The sequence below is a fragment of the Elephas maximus genome, chromosome 2 (genome assembly GCF_024166365.1).
Source record: "Elephas maximus indicus isolate mEleMax1 chromosome 2, mEleMax1 primary haplotype, whole genome shotgun sequence".
Taxonomy (NCBI): domain Eukaryota; kingdom Metazoa; phylum Chordata; class Mammalia; order Proboscidea; family Elephantidae; genus Elephas; species Elephas maximus.
This window is the reverse complement of record NC_064820.1, coordinates 128,592,156-128,613,346: the sequence shown is the minus strand read 5'-3', so window position 1 is coordinate 128,613,346 and position 21,191 is coordinate 128,592,156. Positions and strand designations below refer to the sequence as shown.

Below are 21,191 nucleotides of genomic sequence, written 5' to 3'. Positions count from 1 at the left end.
TTGAACCCACTCAGAGGCACATTGGAAGGGAGACTGGTGATCTGGCTCTGAAAGGTCACAGCCATGAAAACCCTATGGAGAGCAGTTCTGCTCTGAAATGTGTGGGGCTGCTCTATGTCAGAATCCACTCAATGGCAACTGGTTTGGTTTAGTACAAAGAGTACCAGGATGTCTGATGAGTTGAATCCAGCTCAGTCACTCAGTGTGCAATCTTTAGTAAATGTGTCAGCTTCTCTGGCCCTCAGATTCCTGAGTATAAAATTAATTAGTTTAAATAGTTACTAATTTTCCTTCCGGATTTAGAAATCTGTTAATATACTTTAAAACAATTCTCTGTATGCTTGTGTAAAATCTTAAACCCTAAGAAAAATTCAAGGGTAGCTGCAATTTAAGCCCCTATAGCCTGCTCTACTGGTTTTCCTTAGGGTAATTGGAACATGTGACAAACAGAAAACTTTAAAAGCATTGTAAATTTTAAAAAACCCAATGCCGTCAAGTCGAAGAAAATAAAAAATAAAATCATGTAACTATATATTTTTTTTACTAATTGAAGTCTAACAATGAACTCTTTTAGACTGGAGAGCAGACTGTGTTTTTGACTATGATTAGAACGGCTTTGATAAATCAACTGGAAAATGCTAGTATGTATCAAAATGTCAGCATAAATTCAGTCTGTTGTTGGACTTTGAGAGAACAAAGTTTTGAAAATGAAGTGTTTAAAAAGTCCAATAGAAGATACTTAACTAGTTTATCTTTATGGCAGTTTACTTGGGAAAAATCAAACTTGACTCTGGTTTTCAAAACAATATTTTATCTCTCCACCAGAGAACAGGCTGGAACTAGTAACAGCTTCTTATTCTTCAATGTTAACACCAGGGTGTTTTAGGTCTTTGCAGAACAGGCTGAAGCAAAAGCACTGCTAATTTTTTGTTTGGTATTAATTTATATCAATGTTATATAAGCACAGAATTGACAAATTCTAATAATTTTATATTTTTAGTGGAAAGTACCCTGATCACTCTATTTCTGTTTCCCATAAGCATCTATATTTAGTATTTTTAGCTCTTTTTATAAATACCTCCATGTCTCTAAAGGCAATGAGTATCTTACTAGATACATAATAAATGCTTACTAGTAAATACTAGGAAGTATCTATTGATTTTTCTGAATGGAAGATGGTTTTGTCTTCTTTTATTTCCATCATCTCCCTCTACTCATGTTCTTTCTGGTGAACTTTCTCTTCCCAGAATCATCCTAATATTGTTACACCATAAAATTTGGTTTGATCAGTATCATCATTTAGTAAACATTCATGTACAAATCTCCTTACCCTGGGATTGACACTTGTTTTTGTTTGCTTGCCTGCTGGCTTGGTTTTTTATCTACCTCTGACTGGTCATGTGCAACCTTTTGACAAAAGGGTAATTTACCTTTTGGTATTAAAAAGACAGTCTGTGTTTTGTCAAGCCCATCTTCTTGGCCATCTCTTTATGACAGCCTTCTTCCCTACTGCTTCAGTCTTGACCAATTCCTTAACTACTGTCCTGGGTTTATTCTTCACCATCATCCTCGGAACCCCCACAACTTTCCATTTTCTGATCTCCTCGATTCTAAATTCATTTCCTTGGTTTACTCTTCCTTTTGTCAGTGTACTACTTTCAGTAGCTGTTTGAAAAAGTACATGGGAGGAAAGTATTTTTGAGCCCCCAAATGTCTGATGATGTTTGTTTTCTACCCTTACACTTGAATGATAGTTTGTATAGAATTCTGGGTTAGAAGTGATTTTTATACAAGGTGTTGAAGGAATTGCTCTATTTTCTTCTGACTTGCAGTATACATATTAAGAAGTCTTTTGTCTCTCTAATTTCTGACACTTTATGTGCCACCTCTTTTTGTTTTGTTTTCTTACAATTTTGGAATTTTTAGAATTTTTTATGGGTTCTCACTAATGTGTAATTTAATGAGGACTTGTCTTAAGACTGGTCTTATTTATCCATTTTGCTGGGAAATTTGTGGGGCTTTTAGTCCAGAAACTCCTGTTTTGAAGTTCTGGGAACTTCTATATTGTTTTGAAGATAATTTCTGCCTCCCCTCCTCTTACCCTTCTTTCTTTCTGTTCTTTCTGCCCATTTCCTCCTCCTTCGGTTAATTTTTTTTGCACGTTCATACGTTCATCCTTAGAACTCATAATTTTTAAATTGTCCCTCCAGGACTGAGTCTCTAATTTTCTAATCTTTTCTACCTCATTTTCTTTCTCTTATATTTTGATTTATTTTTGAAGATATTTATCTTCCAACCCTGTGTTCTCTGAATATTCCTTTTTTTTTAGTTTATTATTCTTTTTTTTAATTGAACTTTAGGTGAATGTTTATAGAACAAACCAGCCTCTCCTCAGTCAGTCAAGTGCACACATTATTGTATGACATTGATCAACAACCCCGCTCTTTTTTTTTTTTAGTTAGAATTTTGTTCTACGTCTTTCTCCAGCTCTGTCCGGGACCCTCAGAGCAGTCAGTGGTGGTAGCTGGGCAACATCTAGTTGTGCTGGACTCAAGTCTGGTGGAGGCCATGGTAGATACGGTTCATTAGTCCTTTGGACTAATCTTTCCCTTGTGTCTTTAGTTTTCTTCATTCTTCCTTGCTCTCGAAGGGGTGAGACCAGTGGAGTATTCTATGGCCGCTCACAGGCTTTTGAGTCCCCGGACGCTACTCACCAAAATAGAATGTAAAATATTTTCTGTATAAAATATGATATGCCAATTGAGCTAGATGTTCCCTGAGACCATGGTCCCCACAGCCCTCAGCTCAGCAATTCGGTCCCTCAGGGAGTTTGGGTGTGTCTGTGGAGCTACCAGGACCTTGTCTTGTACAGGTTGTGCTCACTTTGCGAGTATTGTGTACTGTCTTACCCTTCACCAAAGTTACCACTTATCTATTGTCTCTTAAGTGTTTTTCCATCCCCATCCCACCCCTCCCTGATAACCATCAAAGATTGTTTCTTTTTGTATGTAAACTGTTTTGGGAGTTTTTACAGTAGTGGTCTCGTACAATATTTCTCCTTTTGTGATTGACTTATTTCACTCAGCATAATGCACGTCAGATTCATCCATATTAGGAGATGCTTCACAGATTCATTTTTCTTTATCATTGCATAATACTCCATTGTGTGCATGTACCACAGTTTGTTTATCCATTCATCTGTTGATGGGCATCTAGGTTGCTTCCATCTTTTGCTACTGTGAACAATGCTGCAGTGAACATGGGTGTACATATATCTATTTGTGTGATGACTCTTATTTCTTTAGGATATATTCCCAGAAGTGGGATTGCTGGACCATGTGGTATTTCTATTTCTAGCTTTCTTAGAAAGTGCCGTATCATTTTCCAAAATGGTTGTATCATTTTGCATTCCCACCAGCAGTGCATGAGAGTTCTGATCTCCCCACGTCCTCTCCAACATTTGTTATTTTCTGTTTTATTGATTCATGCCAGTAATGCTTGGGTGAGATGGTATCTCATTGTGGTTTTGATTTGCATTTGTCTGATGGCTACAGATCGTATTTCCTCATGTGTCTGTTGGCGGCTTGAATGTCTTCTTTGGTGAAGTGTCTGTTCATTTCCTTTGCCCATTTTTTAATTAGGATTATTGGTCTTTTTGTTGTAGAAGTATTGAATTGTCTTATAGATTTTAGAGATTAGACCTTTGTCTGATTTGTAATAGCCAAAAATCTTTTCCCAGTCTGTAGGTTCTCTTTTTATTCTTTTGGTGAAGTCTTTTGATGAACATAAGTGTTTAATTTTTAGAGGATCTCAGTTATCTAGCTTATCTTCTAGAGTTTGTGTGTTGTTGGTTATGGTTTGTATCCTGTTAATGCTGTATATTAGGGCCTCTAGCATTGATACTATTTTTTTCTTCTATAAACCTTATAATTTTTGGCTTTATATTTAGGTCTTTGATCCATTCTGAGTTAGTTCCAGTTTTGCCAGCACCATTTGTTAAAAAGATGGTCCTTTCCCCATGTGGTGGACTTTGGGCCCTTGATGAAGATCAGGTGACCATAGGTGGATGGATTTATATCTGGGTGTCTCAGTTCTGTTCCATTGGTCAACTTATCTGTCATTGTACCAGTACCAGGCTGTTTTGACTACCGTAGCTGTACAGTAGGTTCTGAAGTCAGGTAGAGCTAGTCCTCCTACTTTATTCTTCTTCAGTAGTGCTTTACTTATGCAGGGCTTCTTCCTTTTCCATGTAAAGTTAATGATAAGTTTTTTCATTTCTTTAAAGAATGTTGTTGGTATTTGGATCAGTATTGCTTTGTATTTGTAAATCACTTTGGGAAGAACTGTCATTTTCACAATGTTGAGTCCACCTATCCATGAGCATGGTATATTTTTCCATTTATGTAGATCTCTTTTGGTTTCTTCCAAGTAGTGTTTTGTAGTTTTGTTTATATAGGTCTTTTACATCCCCGGTTAGATTTATTTCCAAGTATTTTATTTTTTAGGGGCTATTATAAATGCTATTGTTTTCCTGATTTCCTTTATTCATTCTCTATTGGTGTATAGGAATCCAACTGATTTTTGTATGATTAGCTTGTATCCTGCTACTCTGCTGAATCTATTAGTTCTACTAGTTTTCTCATGGAGTCTTTTGGGTTTTCTACGTATAGTATCATATCATCTGCAAATAGGTACAGTTTTACTTCTTCATTACCAGTTTGGATGCTCTTTATTTCTGTTTCTTGCCTTATTGCTCTAGCTAGGACTTCCAACACAATGTTAAATAGGAGCGGCGATAAAGGCCATCCTTGTCTTATTACTGTTCTCAAGGGGAATGTTTTCAGCCTGTCTCCATTAACAATGATGTTGGCCATTGGTTTTGCATAGATGCCCTTTATTATGTTGAGAAATTTCCCTTCTATACATATTTTATTGAAAGTTTTTATCAGGAATGGGTGTTGGACTTTGTCAAATGCCTTTTCTGTATCGATTGAGATGATCATGTGATTCTTTTCTTTCTTTTTATTTATGTGGTGGATTAGGTGGATTGATTTCTAATGTTGAACCATTCTTGCATACCTGGAATGAATCCTGCTTGGTCGTGGTGTATTATTTTTTGATATGATGCCTAATTGTTTTGGCTAGAATTTTGTTGAGAATTTTGCATCTACATTCATGAGAGATATTGGCCTGTGATTTTCTTTTTTTGTGATATTTTTGCCTGGTTTTGGTATCAGGGCTATTCTGGCTTCATAGAATGAATTTGGAAGTATTGCTTCCTTTTCTATGTTCTGAAATAGTTTGAGTAGTACTGGTATAAGTTCTCTGAATCTTTGGTAGAATTCTCCAATGAAGCCATCTGGGCCAGGGCTCTTTTTGGTTTGGAGTTTTTTTTTTTTTTTTTTTTACCTTTTCAATCTCTTTTCTTATTTTAGGTCTGTTCAGATTTTCAATGTCATTTTATGTTAGTTTGGGTAGGTAATGTGTCTCTAGAAATTTGTCCATTTCTTCTAGGTTTTAAAATTTGTTGGAGTGTAGTTTTTCATGATGCTCGTTATGAGCCTTTTTATTTCAGTTGGGTCTGTTGTAATGTCCCCTATTTCATTTCTTATTTGGGTTATTTGCGTCCTCTCCTGTTTTTCTTTTTTTGCATCTTGACCAGTGGTTTGTCAATTTTTTTGATCCTTTCAAAGAACCAACTTCTGGTTTCGTAGATTCTTTCTATTGTTTTTCTATTCTCTATTTCATTTATTTCTGCTCTGATCTTTATTATTTCCTTTCTTCTGGTGGCTGTAGGCTTCTTTTGCTGTTCCCTATTTGTTCAAGTTGTGTAGCTAATGTTTAGATTTTGTCCCTTTCTTCTTTTTTTTGAGGCGTGCACCTATTGCTATAAATTGAGCTCTGAGGACTGCCTTTGCTGTGTCCCAAAGGTTTTGGTATGATGTGTTTTCATTCTCGTTTGATTTTGGGAACTTTTTGATTCCATCTCTGATTTCTTCTATTACTCAGTGGTTTTTAAGCAAGGTGTTAGTCAGTTTCCATGTAATTGATTTTTTTTTTTTTCCTTATTCTTCCTGTTGTTATTTCTACTTGAATGCCATTGTGGTCAGAGAAGGTACTTTGTATTATCTCAATGTTTTGGATTTTGTTGAGGGCTGTTCTGTGGGCTAAGATGTGGTCTATTCTGGAGAACATTCCATGGGCGTTGGAAAAGAATGTGTACTTTGCAGCCGTTTAGTGCAGTGTTCTGTATATGTCTATGAGGTCAAGTTGGCTGATTGTGCTCTTTAGCTCTTCTGTATCTTTGCTGACTTTCTTTCTAGATGTTCTGTCCTTTACCAAGAGTGGTGTGTTGAAGTCTCCTACTAGTATTATGGAACTGTCAGTTTCTCTTTTCAGTGCTTAGAGTTTGTTTTATGTATTTTGGAGCCCTGTGATTGGGTGTGTAGCTGTTTACTATGGTTAAGTCTTCATGATGGACCATCCCTTTAATCATTATATAGTGCCCTTCTTTGTCTTTTATGGTGGATTTTGTTTTAAAGTCTATTTTATCTAAGATTATTATTGCCATTCCTGCTTTTTTTGGTAGTTATTTGCTTGATATATTTTTTCCATCCTTTGATTTTTAATAAATTTATGTCTTTGTTTCTAAGGCATGTGTCTTGTAGACAGCATATTGATGGATCCTGTTTTTTTTTTTTTTATTTTATCCATTCTGTCACTCTATGTCTCTTTATGGGTGCATTTAGGACTTTTACATTCAGTGTAATTATTGATAGGTGTGAGTTTATTGCTGTCACTTTGTAGTGCTTTTTTTTTGTGGTGCTAACATTTTCTTTGTTACTGTTACTCCCCTGTGCAGAGTTCCTTTTATTTGTGGATTTCTTTCTTATTTCTTTTGTTTTTATTGAGACTTTATGTTTTTCTTCTTTATTTTGATGGGTAGGTTTGCTAACTTTCTTTGTGATTACATTGAAATTTACCCGTATCTTCTTAGCTTTGAACCAGTCTTGGTATTGCCTTGCATTCCTCTCCATTGAAAAGTTTTATACCTATACTGTTCATTCCTTCTTTTATTGTTCTGACGATGTTGTCATTTACAGATTAACCTCTCTGGTTCCCTGTTGCAATTCTTTTGATTTTGGATAGTCCTTGAGAGTTCATTGCCTAGGTTGGTATCTGGCTGGTACAGTCTTACATCCTAGATTCAGGCTGTGGTCTGATGTTGTTTGTTCTCAGACCAAAGGACTCTCTTTAACAATTCTTGTAAGTTTGGTTTGGTTTTTATATATTCACTTAATTTTTGTTTATCTGGGAATGTCCTAATTTCACCATCATATTTGAATGAAAGTTTTACAGGACATATTATTCTTGGTTGGCAATTTTTTTCTTTCAAAGTTTTACATATATCATCTTAGTGCCTTCTTGTGTGCATGGTTCTACCAAATAATCAGAGCTTAGTCTTATTGTTTCTCCTCTGTATGTGACTTTTTGTTTTTCTCGAGCTGCTCGCAGGATTTTTTCTTTGTCTTTGGTTTTAGCGAGTGTGATTATGATATGCCTTGGTGTTTTTCTTTTGGGGTCTATCCTAAACGGGGTTTGTTGAGCTTCTTGGATGGTCACCTTTTTATCATTCATGATATTAGGGAAGTGTTCTGTCAGCAATTCTTCAGTGATCCTCTCTGTGTTTTCTCTTTCTCTCCGTTCTGGAATTCTGATCACTCACAGATTTTTGCTTTTGATTGTATCCCACATAATTCTCAGGGTTTCTTCGTTTTTCTTTGTTTTTTTTTCTCTGATTTTTCCTCAAACAGAGTTGTATCCAAGGGTTTGTCTTCAATTACACAGATCCTGTCTTCCATCATTTCAGACCTCTTCCTCAGCCCTTCCATGACACTGTCCATTTCTAAAATCTTGTTGCTTATCTTTTGGATTTCTAATTGTTGTTTTTGTATGATTTGTGGCTGTTAATTTATTTTGGCATTTTGTTTCTGTATTATTTTCCTGAATTCTTCCATTTTTTTGGCCATATTTTCCATGAATTTGTCTGCCTTTTCCATAAATTTGTCTGTTTTTTCATCATTTTTGTCTGCTTTTTGCTTTGACTCTATGATTGCTCTGAATAGTAGAGATTGCATTCTTTGTCAGGTAGTTGTAGTCCCTTTTCTTCTACTGGAAAGTCATCTGGTATTTTATTTTGGATGCCTACTGGAACCATCCTGTCCTGTTGTTTTATATGTTTTAGTATGGTCTGTTGTCTTTGGGACATTCAGCAGTTTTCTTCATTTCTTGTTCGTAGTTTTGTTTGTTACGTCCTGCTGTTTTGTTTTATTCCTTTATGTCTGAGTAGGCGGGCTGTGTGTTCTCTGTTGTTTGCTTGTCTCTAGTCATGATACTTTTCACCTCCTTGTCCAATGGGCAGAGCCAGTCACTGAGGTATGGTCCAGCTGGGCAGGCCTAGCTGAAGGGGAGGGGCTAGATGGGTTGTTTGTGGCACATACTAGGGCTGACAGGGTGGGCCAGGAATCAGTGCTGAGCAGGTTCCAGTAGGCTATGCCTATGCTGCTCGGGGGTTTGATGTTCAGCGCATGGTGTAGGTAGGCAGGAAAGAGGGGTAGGTTGTGATGTGTGGACCTGTGGGGGAATGGCGTGGTGCTTCTGTCTATGGCGCCGTGTTGGCCCAGTATATTATTCTTGAATTATTGTCACAATATTCTCTTATATCTCTCAGAGTATTAATGATAATATTCTTTAAAATATCTTCCTTCTGCATTGTCTCTATTTTCTTCAACATTCATTTCATTTGTTGGTTTATATTGATCTATTTTATTCCAGAGGATTTCCTCAAATATATCATGACCCTTGGCTGTTGGTTCATATTTAAAAGTTCAGGCACAAAAAAACAAACAAAACAAACAATGAAAATACTGGCTAGAAGCTCTGTGTACCAGAGTAGGGCTTGTTGGCCGGTTGGCTTCATTTTATGAGTGATGCATGACGGTCAGTTATCTTTCAGCTTGTACTTGTGAGCTATTCAGACTCTTCAGGCAAGAATCTTGAAAGGTAAAAGCCTGCCAACAATGTCTTCGTAGCCAAGTTTTAGAAAGGAGTTGGAGATTATGTAGACTTTCTTCTATTTCCCCATTTTTTTTCAACCCTGTTCTTCCTGGTGCTTCCAGAGGTTCATCTTCTCCAGAAAATATACATCAGGTCTTCTTCTGGGAGAAGGAAGCAATTCAAAGGTCTGATTACTTTTTACATAGAACTTGCACCAAGCCCCTTATTTATAACTCCACATTTATCTTCTACTGTCTGAGTACCTGGTACCTCAGTTTCTGAGCCTTTCTGGAGTCCCGAGGGGACAGATCAGCTTTCTTCTGGGCATCACCTTAAGTTTCAGCTTCTTGGGTCTGCTTTCTCTGTTACTATACTCACACATCTGCTTTTCTAAAATTTTGCTGCTGCATCTTCAATTCCATTTTTTTTGTTTGCCAAATTCTACTTCCATTAGTACTTTTTGGACTTAATTAGGTAACCTCAAGAATCTATATCAAAGGTCCCCCTAACACTGCACAAAGTAGCTACACATTTACCTATTCCTAATTTTTTTTTTTTTTTATAAGTAGTGACCACCACTACCAGTTGCCAGTGAGTCGATTCCAACTCTTGGTGACCCCTTGTGTGTCAGAATAGAATTGTGCTCCATAGGGTTTTCAATGGCTGATTTTTCAGAAGTAGACCACCAAGTCTTTTTTCCAAGGTGCCTTTGGGTAGACCGGAACGTCCATCTTTTTGGTTAGTATCCAAGTGCATTAATGGTTTGCACCATCCGGGGGCTCCCCTGTAAGTAGTGGGAGGAAGAAAACGAGGCGTCTGCCCACTATAGTTCTGTATCAGAGCCAGTTGCCATCACCGTCTAAATCTCTATTTCCTTTTGATTTTTCTTCTCCTTAATTTTATGAACTCTTTCTTATTTCAAAATTATCCCTACTTTCCACCTCTGACGTTTTCTCTCTCTCCTTGACTATGTTACCATTGCCCTTGGCATTATCTCTTCCTCCTTTGTTCTAATCCTGGAATCACCTGACACAGCCTCACTTCAACCTGTCTGCCTGAACTGCATCCTAATGGCCTACTCAGATTTGGGGACACGTAGAGTTCTAATGTCAGGGAATTATGAAAGTTTAGAAGAGCAAAGGACTTTAGAGACTGTCCAAGGTAGCATTTCTCAAAGTGTGCTCCACAGCATATCTCTTCCTGCCTTCAAAGAAATAAAATAAAAGTTGAGAAGGGGTTCTATGGCTCCATAAGTTTGAGAAAGACCAGTAACATAAACATCAAGGTTTCTGAACTGCTGGGCTTCTCAATGTCTTTAATATGTTAATGTGCTTTTTGAATTTTTAAGAAGAAAATCTAAAATGTAGTTTTACATCATTTATTCTTCTGGTTTTTCTTTCCTTCTTGCAAACTCTAAGCCCCGTTAACCTTTGGTCAACCTTATTTGTCAGACAAGCTCATATCTGTTGTCCCCTTTATCAAAAAATTCAACTGAGTTCTTAGGATAGTATATAATAAGTTAATGAGATCATTGTTTACTAAAAGATTACCAAATTAGGAAGGGAAACATACCAAATTAACTTATTAAAGTGCCTTGAAAGGGTGACGTAAGCATATAAGTGAAGAGTAACTAGATCAAGTATCCCCCCCCCCCCTTTTTTTTGGGCACGTTTCCACTGGAAAAGTTAAAGTTGAATTAACATGAAATACAGGAACATTGCAAATAGTAGAAAATATGTGAATGAAATTGCATAGGTGGGAACATCTCAGAAGTGGGGAAAGTATAAATATTGGCTCCTCTGGATGTGGAAGAAAAAAGGATTACATTCTCAACAATCAAGGCTAGAGCTAGTCTCACTCAAAATACTTATACATGACTTTGAGCAGAAAGTTTGGAGAGATTCTCTATGCATGTGGATGACAATAAACTCTTTCAATAGCATGTGCCTTTCAGAAATAGCCACAGAGACACTTTCTGTGAAAATAAATAAATGAATTTTAGTTAGGATAATGGGCAAAGTAATGCACACTTCATATATGAGATGAAGTCTGATCCAGTTAATGAAGATGGACCACAAACCTGTTGTAACATGTCAGAGCAGGTGCAACAACAAGGTGGACTTTAGGCTCACCTTAGTAAAACAGTTACTTTTGAGTCAGTTCTGACTTGTGGTGATCTCATGTGTGTCAGAGTAGAACTGTGCTCCATAGGGTTTTCTTGGCTCTACAGTCTGCTAGTCACCATTCCTGTTCTATTTGCTTGCTTCCTGTGGCTTCCCTGACATTGGGCTTTGCTCACCTCTGGACATCTAACAAGTACTACTTGTCACCATAGCATTTCATGAAGCACAATAACTTTACTGATGAGGTAGATTTGGAGTGGGGCCTCTTTGAGCTGAAAAAAGATATGACTAACATACCAATTAAATGAACAAAATTAATTTAAGAGATGATACTTATCATTGTGAAAACAAGTTGTGTTCCATGGTAAGGAAATATAGGTTGAATCATATTAAACTGCTGATATGCAAACATAAAAATGGCAATTTTAAGTGGGTCACCCTATTATATACTAACTGAATGAACTTATTATGTTGACATTGTAAATATTGAAACTAAGGCCAAGTAATAAAGACACTATGAGTCTTAGTTATCTAGTGCTGCTATAAGAGAAATACCACAAATGGATGGCTTTAACAAACAGACATTTATTTTTTCACAGTTTAGGAGGCTAGCTTCCGAATTCAGGGTGCTCGTTCTAGGAGATGGTTTTCTCTCTCTGTTGGTTCTGAGGGAAGGTCCTTGTCTCTTCAGTTTGTTTTCTAGTTCCTTGGAGATCTTGTTGCTTGGCATCAATCTTTCCCTATCTCTGCTTGCTTGCTTGCTTGTTTAATCTCTTTTGTATATCATAAGTGATTGGTTCAAGACACACCCTAGACTAATCCAATGGGATTATAACCACAGGCATAGAGTTTTGGATTTACAGTACCTATTTTGGGAGGACGCAACTGAATCCATAACAGTATGGAAAGCTTTTTATATACTAACTACAATATAAATTTTTATAAGAAACCAATGATACGTGGAGGAATGCTGGAAGGGAAAAAGAAAAATAAACACCTTTTGCATTAAGATCATGAATGTATGGAGCAATTTCTACATGATAAATATAATGGAATCTAATATTCTATAATGATCATATTCCAGGAGTGTTAAACATGACAAAATAAATGGCCCATAATCAAGAGAGTTATATTTGCAGTTGGAATTGTCCAGTAGAAAATTTTTATTTTAAATATGATTTATTTTTATGTTGTGATTTGCCTCATTTTGAGTCATCTTTGGAGTTGGAATTATCCAGTAGAAAATTTTTATTTTAAATATGATTTATTTTTATATTGTGATTTGCCTTATTTTGGGTGTACATTTTCAGGTTTGGGGCATTTTTGTCATTCTTACAGCAGAAAAGGCTCTTTGAAGCTTATAGTATCTCAAATGCTATATAATTTTTTAGTTTTAGTCTTTCTGGATACATCTACAAATTGATAATAGTAGTAGCTCACATTTGCATAACTCCTTATACAAGGCATACAGAATGCTTTAATGTATTCCGTCTCATTGTTGTACTTGATATCAGCATAGCCTTTTCTTTCTATTAAACACACACACACACACACACACATATATATATATTTTTCTTCTTCTTCTCTTCCAGGTCTGCCAAAAGCAGCTGTGATCACTCAGCTGCAGGCTTTATGGGCTTCTGCTCTGTTGTGGGCTTTTGGTTGTACTGCTGATGATATAATTTATATAACCCTTCCTCTGTATCATAGTTCAGCGTCTCTCCTGGGAATTGGTGGATGTATTGAGTTAGGTAAGTTTTTATTTTTTGTTTGATAAGCTTTCAAAATGCCCAATAATTACAGTTTGTGTTCATTAAAATTTAAAATTCCACCATAGAATTCAGAGTTATTGTATTCATATTATATAATTGCAACATAATATTTATTAAGAGAAGTTGATTTCATGGCATACTCAGTGTGGTCCTGAAGTGGGAAGATCAGTACCTTGGGACTTTGGCCATGTAGGTTAGTGTGTACAGTATCTTTGCCTGTGGGTTACTCATTTCCCGGACCCTGCTGATTTTTACTAAATTTAAACTAATTTTCTTACTTAGTTCTTGTTGTCAGAGTGTAAGAAGTAACAGTTCCTTAGGGGAAGAAAAATATCTCTAATGTGTGGCATCCTTATGTACACAAAACAATGTTCTCAATAGTATTCCTGAAACAAATAAAATAAATGGACTGCATCAAGCTGTTTCTTGAAGCATCCTTTATTGAAAACCAAGGGCATAACTCAATGCAGATCAGTGATGGAATTTCTCTGCTGGTCCAGAAAACAAGGCTCAATAATGGAGCTTTCTAATGGTTCCGTTTGATCCGAGACAGAGCTGGGAGTACTTGGAGGAATAAATCAATTCATTCCTTTTATACAATCCTCCATAAAACTCAGGTATCATCAGTGGGACTATTCAAGGTGACATTCTCTTCAAGAGCATGGAGGACAGGTATTCTCTGTTCTTCATTGTAGGTCACTATAGGCCACTGATATGATGAGCATTCCCCAACAATGAGGAAAAGTTCTGGGACAGCAAGAAATTTACCTATCTTGTTCACAGTTTTATTTCCAGTATAGAACACCTGGCACATAGGGGCCCTTCGATAATTAATGCTTGACCTAGTCAGTGAGTGTTATGGATTACATTGTGTGCCCCCAAAAATGTGTGTTGGAATCCTAACCCCTATATCTGTGGATGTGATCCTGTTTGTAAATAGGGTTTTATTTTTTAGGTTAATTAGATCATACCCAAGTAGGATGGGTTCTAAATCTGATCACTTCTGAGTTATAAAAAGAGCAGATTAGACACAGAAATATGCTCACACAGGGGAGGAGAGATGCCATGTGAAAATCATCAAGGAACCAAGGAACCCCAGCACAACTGACAAGGAAAGAATCTACTTTAGCCTCTAAAACTTTGAAAAAATAAATTTCTGCTCTTTAAAGCCAGCCACTTGTGGTATTTTGTGTTATGGCAGCACTAGGTAACTAAGACAGTGAGGGAATGCATTAACAGTCTTTTTATGGAAATTAAGGTACTTAACCAAGTCTTTAGCATAAATGGATGGTCTCCCACTGTCATATGAAAATTGACCAAGAGCGTATGTATATAAGCAAAGTGACTTTATCGTCTTAAAGAACATATCTGGTGCGTGAATATCAGTTATGTATCTAGTGTTCTTCACTGGAGATCATGCTAAGGTAATTATGGCCTGGACATTTTTAAAGAGGGCGCCAATAACTAGTATCTAAAGCTTCTAGGAAATTACCACTTTTGAGCAACATAGCTTTGTAATGGATAGATCTACCAGCATATATTAATTGATAATTTTATACCTCTTAAACTAAATACGTTGAGTTATTCAATATGAACTTAATTACATTTAGAATGTTTTTTAGAAATTATTGTTCTCAATAGAACTTGGATGAAGGGTAAGACAGTACACAGTGATGGAGGTGCCAGCACAGCTTGATGAAGGCAAGGTCATGGAAGCTTCATATACACATCCAAACTCCCTGAGGGACTGAATTACCAGGCTGAGGGCTGTGGGGTCTATGGTCTTGGGGGAACATCTAGCTCAATTGGTATAACATATTTTATAAAGAAAATGGTTTACATTCTACTTTGGTGAGTAGCATCTGGAGTCTTAAAAGCTTGTGAGCAGCTATCTAAGATACTTCACTGGTCTCACCCCTTCTGGAGCAAGGGAGAATGAAGAAAACCAAAGACACAGGGAAAGATTAGTCCAAAAGACTAATGGACCACAAGTACCCAGCCTCCATAAGACCGAGCCCCAGCACAACTAGATGGTGCCCAGGTACCACCACCTACTGCTCTGATAGGGATCACAATATAGGATCCTGGACAGAGCCGGAGAAAAATGTAGAACAAAATTGTAACTCACAAAATAAGACCATACTTACTGGTCTGACAGAGACAGAAACCCTGAGCGTATGGCCCCTGGACACCATTATAGCTCAGTACCGAAGTCACTCCTGAGGTTCACCGTTTAGCCAAAGGTTAGACAGGTTCATAAAACAAAATGAGACTCAATGAGCACACCAGCCCAGGGGCAAGGACAAGAAGGCAGCAGGGGACAGGAAAGCCGGTAATGGGGAACCCAAGGTTGAGAAGGGGAGAGTGTTGACATGTTGTGGGGTTGACAATCAATGCCACAAAACAGTATGTGTATGAATTGTTTAATGAGAAACTGGTTTGTTCTGTAAACCTTCATCTAAAATACAATTTTAAAAATTAAGGAAAAAAAAGAAGAAATGATTGTTTTCCACTTTAGAACTTAAGATGGTATTAAGCTTTATGTTCTTTATTTGAAGATAGATAGCAGGACAAGTTTTATATTGGAACCATTTTTACTTCAGGCAATAAAACAATATAATCAGACTATAAAAGTTTACCTATCCCCCAATTTTTTTTTTTTTTAAGGCTGGCATATATCCAAATTACATTAAAAGCAGTTTATATTTAAAACAACAAGCAATCTTAATATTCTTACAGACTCCTCTAGAAGGTGATAGTGTGGGTGACCTTACTGCTGAAATACCCTACTTAATGTCTGATTATAGCAATTTGACGTAAAGAGCAACCCAAGCCCATTGCTCGCCGTGGAGAAAAGGGACATATGTTTACAGGAAGTATCCAACAAAATAACGGGCCTGCAATTTTGAAGGATATCGATTTGCCTTTCTGAAAATAGAATAGACTCTACTATAGAGTCTACTGAAATGGTAAAATACCAATAGTGAGGTGACATTTATATGTCATGACATATAAATTACATCTAGAAGTAGTAAAAAAAAAAATATTTTATCTAATTGATTCTTGTTCCACTTACCTAAACTTTTCAAAGGGCTGCTTTAAAGTTTATAATTTGATGATTTTTTTTTTCTTCTATATAAACAAGAGTTAGGATGCCTAAATTTGGGCAAAAACAGGTAAAAGCAATCCAGATAATATTCTTGTAATAATTGAGATTATTTTTTTTTTCCTAATGGGCTTGTGTTCTAATCAAAGAAAACATGTTTTGTAGATAATTTCTCTCACATGTAAGCATATTTTGTAGATAATTTCTCTGACATGTAAGAACCATACTTCCCCTTTAACGTGGATTGGAAAATGATGGGCCAGAGCATATAAAGCTTTTAAAGCAGTACCTGGCACATAGCAGTCACTATTTTTCTTGTAACACCTTCATTTAAAACCCAAAATTGCAAAATTAGTAGCTAGCTGCTATGCCAAGGAGCCCTGGTGGTGCAATCGTTAAGTGCTCAGTCAGCAATTCGAACCCAACAGCCACTCCGTCTTCACAGGAGAACACACCTGGTGATCTGCTCCCATAAAAATTACAGCCAAGGAAGCCCTATGGGGCAGTTCTACTCCATCCTATTGAGTCATTATGAGTTAGAATCAACTTGATGGCAAACAACAACAGTTGCTATGCCACTGAAGATGATAAAAATATGTCTCTTTGCAAGCTTAGGAAACCCTGGTGATGTAGTGGTTAAGTGCCACAGCTGCTAACCAAAAGGTCGGCAATTCGAATCCACCAGGCGCTCCTTGGAAACTCTATGGGGCAGTTCTACTCTGTCATATAGTGTCTCTATGAGTCATAATCGACTTGACGGCAACACGTTTTAACAGGCTTACAAGCTTATGTGAAAAGTAAGACTATAAATCAGACATGGGTTTGTAGCAATTTAAAAAAACTTAAGTAACAAATTGATAGTGAAAATAATACCCCTAAATCCTTAGTCTCTGGCTCATTTTAACTCACTGTAATAATCGAAGTCTTGACATTGTTTGAGAAGAGTTAGAAGAATTATATGCATTTAAGATATAATGGAAATTAAAAACATTTTATTTGTCAAATTAAGTAAAAGGAAACTTGTCAAGAATAGCTCATTATATTGGCCCAAAAGGTAATAGCGGTTTTATTCAATTTAGATTATACATTTCCACAAATTTAGATTATGAATCACTGTGTTAGTTATCCAGTTAGTTAGTCATTTACAACAAGGATGATTTATCATTTCATGATTCTGTGGGTTGACCAGTCAGTACTTCTGATGTTCTCTCATATGCTCACTTCTGTGTCAGCTGGCTGCTGGGCAGGGGTTAGATGGACCAAGATGGCCTCATTCACACGTCTGGTACCTAGGATTTGGCTGTTGACTAGGCTTCTCTATGTGGTCTCTCACCATTTAAGTATCTACCCGTGGCTTCCTTAAATGGCGATAGGAGCATTCCAACTGGGTAGATGTGTAAGCCACGTGGTTTTTAAGGCCTACCTTTGGAAGTCACGTGGATCACTTCCTCTGTATTCTGTTGATCAAAGCAAGTCACAAGGCCAGCCCAGATTCTAGATTGGTGGGGTGCAGAAATAGACTGCCTCTTGATGAGAGGAGTGGCAAATTCACATTGCAAAGAGGGATGCGTGGAAGGAACTAGTGGGGCCATTTTAGCAAATAGTCTACCCTAGATGCCCAACAAGTCAGTTGGTAGAGCTAGTGAGTCAATAAATTCTATTCCAGTAGCTTCTCTACATGCTGAGATAATGTACCAGTTACTAGCCCTAAAATAATATATAAAAAGGGATCAGTCACTACTACTTGTATATGCCTAAAATATTATAAATACTATAAAAGGATGGTGTATTTAGAATATGATTGTCTTAGTCTTCTGGTGCTGCCATAACAGAAATACCACAAGTGGATGGCTTTAACAAAGAGAAATTAATTTTCTCACAGTCTAGTAGGTTACAAGTCCAAATTTAGAGCGTTGGCTCCAAGGGAAGGCTTTCGCTCTCTTTCGGCTCTGGAGGAAGCCTTCCTCTGGTCGAGGAGCTTCTCAGGCGCAGGGACCCTGTGTCCAAAGGACACGCTTTACTCCTGGTGCTGCTTTCTTGGTGGTATGGGATCCCCAGCTCTTTGCTTGCTTCCCTTTCCTTTTATCTCTTGAAAGATAAGAGGTGGTACAGGCCACACCCTAGGGAAACTCCCTTTACATTGGATCAGGGAGGTGACCTGAGTAAGGGTGGTGTTATAATCCCACCCTAATCCTCTCAACATAAAATTACAATCACACAATGGAGGACAACCACACAGTACTGGGAATCATGCCCTAACCATGTTGATACTCATATTTTTGGGGGGACATAATTCAATCCATGACAATGATTAATGTCCATAATAAATAAAGACGAGGGCCAAGACATTAAAATTGTCCTTAGAACATATACACACTGTTGTTAAAATTAGATTCTGCAGTCATAGGAACTTTTTTGTTGGTACTACCTTTAACTCTGGACCTCAAGCATGTTATATGGCTGCTTTAAGCTTTTAAAAAAAAAAAAAATACACACTATATGTTCAAGGTCAAATAAAGTGAGTGTTCTTGGTCTCTGTGAAGAGTCCCTTCATATGATTTCTCAAGCTGTGGTCATGCTTTAATACTTGTAACTCCCCTACTTATTTTGACTGTCACTTTCTTTCCATTTATTGCAAAAAGTATATTTGCAGTCAAAATGGAGAATTACAATGTGAATGTTTTAAAAATATTTATTAGGCCTTACAACCGTTAACATCTTATAAGCTGGTGTTTGCAAATAGTTTGACCTAAGTGGCTCATGATGGATTATAAAAACCTTGAAAATGAGCAAAAAGTGTTCTGGACAGAGCAACATCATTTGTATTTTGTACCATTTCTGCCCTTGAATTTTGTCCCTATTTCCTGTTTTCCCTTTCTTATAGGTGCCACTTGTGTGTTAAAAAAGAAATTCTCAGCAAGCCAATTTTGGAATGACTGCAAAAAGTATAATGTGACCATATTTCAGTATATTGGAGAACTTTGTCACTACCTTTGCAAACAACCTAAGGTAAAAAGAGTAACCTCTATCAGAGAGAAAAAGTATGGAGAGAGAGAAAGTAATTTTATTCATTTGTTTATATTCCACTTTTTCCAGAAAACAGTTTAGCTGGCTTACAGGGATGCGTGGAATACCACAAGATAAAATAAATACAAAACAAGTCAGAGAAAATAAAAGAGAGCTATCTGGGATTGTATTAATACGATTTGTATTGTGCCAGGATGGAACAGACCTATAATTGAGTCTACTTTACATTTAGAATAATTAAAATTTCAGGTTATGAAATTACTTAGGTGTAATAGATAATCTCTTAAAATTCTGTATTTAGAAAAGTGTCTATTCATCTAGACACTTATATTTTTTCTTCTTTTGAATTAATGATTACATTTTTAGAATAGACTTTTTTGTTTTATGAACTTAAAAAGAAATTTTGCTTTGATTTTCACTTCTCTCCTTACCTAAAGCAGCCACTTTCATATACTTTTGATAAATTACCACCATCTGAAAAATAGACAAGTAGAGATAGTTGCAACAGTCTGAAGTTTGTCTTCATTAGTTTGTTTGCTTTTTTGCCCTCAGAAGTTATTTTCCTTTTCTTGGTCTCATTTGTCTTTCCAAATGCTCATTTTTTAAATGTCTGATTTTCTAAACATTCTTGAGGCTACAAACAAGTGACACTTTCTTTAATAAAATCAATACCAGACCTTTCAAGAATGGAAACAGATGTGCCCACATGGGGCAGGGGAGCAGAATCTGATGTGATCCGCTTTGCCTAGGCTAGGAAATCTCTCACTCATCATCTTCGCCATCACCACACCTGCTTAGGGCGTGGATAGTGGACTGGAATATCTTCTCTTTTGTTCTCTGGCTAAAAAGCCCTCTAAACATGCAATCTTCCTTTAATTAATTACCTTCAGCACCAAACCCCTGCCCCCCCCCGCAAAAAGAAATAGTCACCATCTAGTTGATTCTGACTCATGATGGCCCCATGTGTGTCAGAGAAGCACTGTGCTCCATAGGGTTTTCAGGATTGTGACCTTTTGGAAACAAATCACCAGGCCTTTCTTCTGAGGCACTGCTGGGTGGGCTCAAACTACCAATTTTTCTGTTAGTAGTCCAGTGCTTAACCATTTGTACCACCCAGGACTAGCCATAGCACATCTGAGAGTAAACTAGAAGCATTTAAACAAGACTTTATTAAGGATCTGAGATTGTACAGGGGACATGTGCCGTTGAGTTGATTCTGACTCATAGAGACCCAATAGGACAGAGTAGAACTGCCCCACACAGTAAGAAAGATGAAAGTGGATAATCTGGCTGACACAATGCTTTTATTCACTTTGAGCGTGGGGTTTAGCATGGAGAGACCTTCTGCCTGGGTCCTGATCCACTTCCTTGTGGTGAAAGCCACCTTTATACTTTTTCAGTCAGAGTATTTCAAATAACTTTGGATTCCCTGAGATCCACAGCCAAGACAGGGAATCCCAGAAAAATGTGCTAACTTTTTTATCTTCCTCCTCTTCAGGGAGACTTTGCTGAAATCAAGGTTGTGGTCTTAACTGAAGAGCCCCAGTAGATCAATTATAATGCTACAGTTTCACATATTTTCCCTTATAGACTTCATCATATTATTTGGTAATGTGATATCTGGACTAGATTTATTTAGGGAAAATCCCCTCCTTTAGGAAAAGAGCCACCTTCAGATGAGGTTCCGTGACTATAATTAGCTTTACTTGGGGCATAGTACCAGTACCAGTTGCCGATGAGTCAGTTCTGACTCGTGGTGACACTTTGTGTGTCAGAGTAGAACTATGCTCCGTGAGGTTTTCAATGGCTGATTTTTCAGAAGTAGATCACCAGGCCTTTTTTCCAAGGCACCTCTGCGTGGGCTTGAACCTCTAAGCTTTCAGTTAGCAGCTGAGAGCGTCAACCGTTCATACTACCCAGGGGCTCTAAAAGCAGAGTAGACACTTACTAATAAAGTTCTTCATCATTCTAAATCCATTCCTGTTTCTTCTCATCCTTTAGTAGCTGTATCAGCTCTTGCAAACTAATTTACTCAGTAAATATTATGGTTGAATGCATGGTTTTATTTTTTTCTAAAAATTTATCAACTTACTGGTGCTTCAATTA

The 21,191-nt window shown here is 37.1% G+C and overlaps 1 protein-coding gene across 5 annotated transcripts in view; it reads left to right on the top strand.

Annotated features, from left to right (window-relative positions):
• The window catches only part of SLC27A6 (solute carrier family 27 member 6), a 105,108-nt gene that overhangs the window by 11,649 nt on the left and 72,268 nt on the right, over window positions 1–21,191 (top strand). For all 5 annotated transcript variants that reach the window (XR_007515984.1, XM_049873182.1, XM_049873173.1 and 2 more), the window contains exons 3-4: window positions 12,773–12,931; window positions 18,943–19,067. Coding sequence is in view for 4 of the 5 variants with exons in the window: in XM_049873182.1 (XP_049729139.1) it covers window positions 12,773–12,931; window positions 18,943–19,067 (284 nt within the window). In the remaining variant the exon portion in view is untranslated. The remainder of the gene's footprint in view (window positions 1–12,772; window positions 12,932–18,942; window positions 19,068–21,191) is intronic.